The following is a 2,866-nucleotide window of genomic DNA, read 5'->3' as shown; positions in this document are numbered from 1 at the left end:
TAATTTAATAGGGTAGTATTTTTTATTTTCAAATTTAGTGGATAACAATTGTAAAAAATGAGTGAAAACAATCCCACGGACAATGCGACGGATTTAAGGTTATGTCAAGGTACGTTTCTTGTGAGTATCAATTGATTGTTAGGTTTTCTCTTCTGAAATTACATTATGACGCATTCACATACATTATTAATACAAATACATTTTACAAGGCGAGACGATGAGGCAACCACAAGCACTGGTTCAAGAGGTTCACGAGGGGAAAATGCACAATATTACCGTGATTACAGAGCACGGAAGCGAGCGGAGCAGGAAAAAGAGTCGTTGAATAGATCCTTCTACGACTGCTGATTCTTCTGCAATTAACGTCGCAGGTTGCGAAGTTTAACTTCTTCCGCGCGGAGGGACTCTACGCACTATTTTTATTTATTTTTTTTTGCTATATTAATTAAAAAACTTAGTGGAAGAAGCAGGTAAATGACATTTTCAGAATGAAAAAATTTTGTATCCAAACTATTTTATTACTAATTTAGTAGAAGGCGGGACGAATAATTTTTTGCTTCATTGTGCCTAATTTTAAATAAAACCAAATTACCTAAAAAATAAAACTTTATTGCCTAATTTGAAATAAAAATCATGTTAACATACTAAAAATTTATGTTATTAGTTATGTTAAGATTTAAAAGAAGGCAAAAGCAGTGATTCATTAATTCCCCTAAAGATGTCACTTACCTGGTTCTACCATCAAGCTCTTCAATTGTGTCGGTATATGCTTTTTAGTTATAAGATTTCGTAGTGTTTTTTTACTCTGATTTATTGATTCTTTACTTATTTTTTTATTCATCGCGTGCGAAGAACGGGTGTTCAACTAGTAATCTATAAATGAATGTCTGTCTCTGTGTAGATGCTTAAACCAGCCAACCGAAATCGATGTAACTGGGTATATAGATACTTTGAAGCACAAGGAAGGTCACTGACGACATTAGAACATTCTACGACGAACGTTCGAGTGGGGTGAAAGAAAAACGAAATGGAATTTTCTGATTGGCTAAACGTTAGCCATTGTTTTAAATTTACCTATAGACAATTCAATCTATTGCTTGCTTTATAGAAATTACATACAATTGCAGGCTTATAAGCTTTTGTCAAGTAGAAAGACAGATAGAACAATTCAGAGAAGGACATCACGAAGAATACATCCAGGATAACGGCGGGATTTGAACCCGCTTCCTCCACGCGTTGCACAGCGTTTGGCCGATGATACAGGAAATCAATCTATCATATATTTATTAAATAGTGTATCATAAGATAACATCTGATAATTTCAAGCTTATAGCTCTGTTCGATCAACAAAAAAATGGATTGTTACACTTTCTAAAGCGAACGCAATGACCTATAGCGGCCGTTGTTATTTGTGACGAATTCTTATTTTATAATTAATTAAATATAGTTATAATTAATATTATCAATTCTGAATGTCATCAGCAATGTTGATGACTTTAAAAAAAATTCGGGATCTTTATATAAGAAAACTAGATCATATAATATAGCAAATTATTTTCTGACTTAAAAGAATGAGACCACATCAGTCGAAAATGGTTTTTATGTTAGAGAAACACAAAATTTAATTGTGATCTTACCCTAAATCCAAGATCTTCAGTTCTGGCGCATGCGTGGGAAAATGAGATCTGTCAATGCTCTCCAATAAATTGTCCCTCAGCTCAAGTGTCTTTAGAAAACGAAGTGGTGCGAAAACATTCGCTCCAAGCCACCTTAATTGACACTTCAAAATTCGAACAGCAATCACTCTTCCATTTGCAACTCTCCCGAAATCGGAATGCAAATAAAGCAACTTTGACCGTATTGCTGTAAATTCAAGTCCTCCAGGTGGCGAAATATTCAAATCGAATAAAGCTGTCCATCTCCAACCTATCATTTCTGAGAGATCGCAGATATAAAACGCTACTGAATGGAACCACGAATTGGTGAACAAGGAAAAACCGGGTAAATTTGGGAATAACAGCTGGATTTTGCTATTCTCTTCGATTCTGAGTTTAAAACTGTGGATTTGACCTAAGTGTGAAAAAGAACCATTTGGAAACGCTGGCATGGAGAAGTTTTTCAGTGTCAGCTTGAATTCGTTGTCCGAATAGGGAGGAATGCAATGATGTAAGTCTGCCACGATCGATTCGAAATCCTCATAGCTTCCATCTGATAGCTGAACATCACATATCAGATTCACTGATTTCGCTGAAAGTGAGCAGCTTGTGAGGACCAAATTTATAAAAATAGCCAATTTCCACATATTACCCTTCGGTTGATTCCCAATCTAAACAGAATCGTTCGATAAAATTCGAATTTCATTATTTGCTTGTGTAGAAGAGCGAGGAAAATAAAGTTATGACTCTAGCGAGATCGAAAAATATTGTCAATAAAAATCAATGCAGATAAACTGTTTTAAGTGCTGATAAAGTAATCGTGATCTGTCACACCTTTTGACTTGCCACTTATTTTTTACTTTCAAGGATAAGAACATTTTAACCTTAACACATACAATATGTTTTCGTTGATAACAATGCTAGATTATAATTTTCCCTGTCTTATTTTTATTATTATTTTTATTTGTCTGAGGAGAAATATTATAGCGACATAGAATTTTTCATAGCTTCGTTAACCCTTTAAAATTTCTTTAAAATAATCTATTAGATTGATGAATATATATATATATATTCGCTGTTTTATACTACGCAGTTATTTGTTTATTTTGTGTGCAAATAATAAATTGTAACATTGCCATCATAGGTGAAAAAAGGTGATCTTTCATCATGTAAAAAAGCTGAAGTGAAGGCCCTCGTGAATGATAAAATAT

At 33.8% G+C, this 2,866-nt stretch overlaps 1 protein-coding gene across 1 annotated transcript in view; it reads right to left on the bottom strand.

Annotated features, from left to right (window-relative positions):
- The window catches only part of LOC107441736 (uncharacterized), an 8,928-nt gene extending 6,448 nt beyond the window's left edge, over positions 1–2,480 (bottom strand). The window contains exon 1 of the mRNA XM_016055103.3: positions 1,638–2,480. Coding sequence (XP_015910589.2) covers positions 1,638–2,302 — 665 coding nt within the window. The 5' untranslated portion in view covers positions 2,303–2,480. The remainder of the gene's footprint in view (positions 1–1,637) is intronic.
- Between the last annotated feature and the right edge of the window lie 386 nt (positions 2,481–2,866).

This window comes from Parasteatoda tepidariorum, chromosome 10 (assembly GCF_043381705.1).
Source record: "Parasteatoda tepidariorum isolate YZ-2023 chromosome 10, CAS_Ptep_4.0, whole genome shotgun sequence".
Taxonomy (NCBI): domain Eukaryota; kingdom Metazoa; phylum Arthropoda; class Arachnida; order Araneae; family Theridiidae; genus Parasteatoda; species Parasteatoda tepidariorum.
The sequence above is the reverse complement of the archived record's forward strand: the minus strand, read 5'-3'. Positions and strand labels throughout refer to the sequence as shown.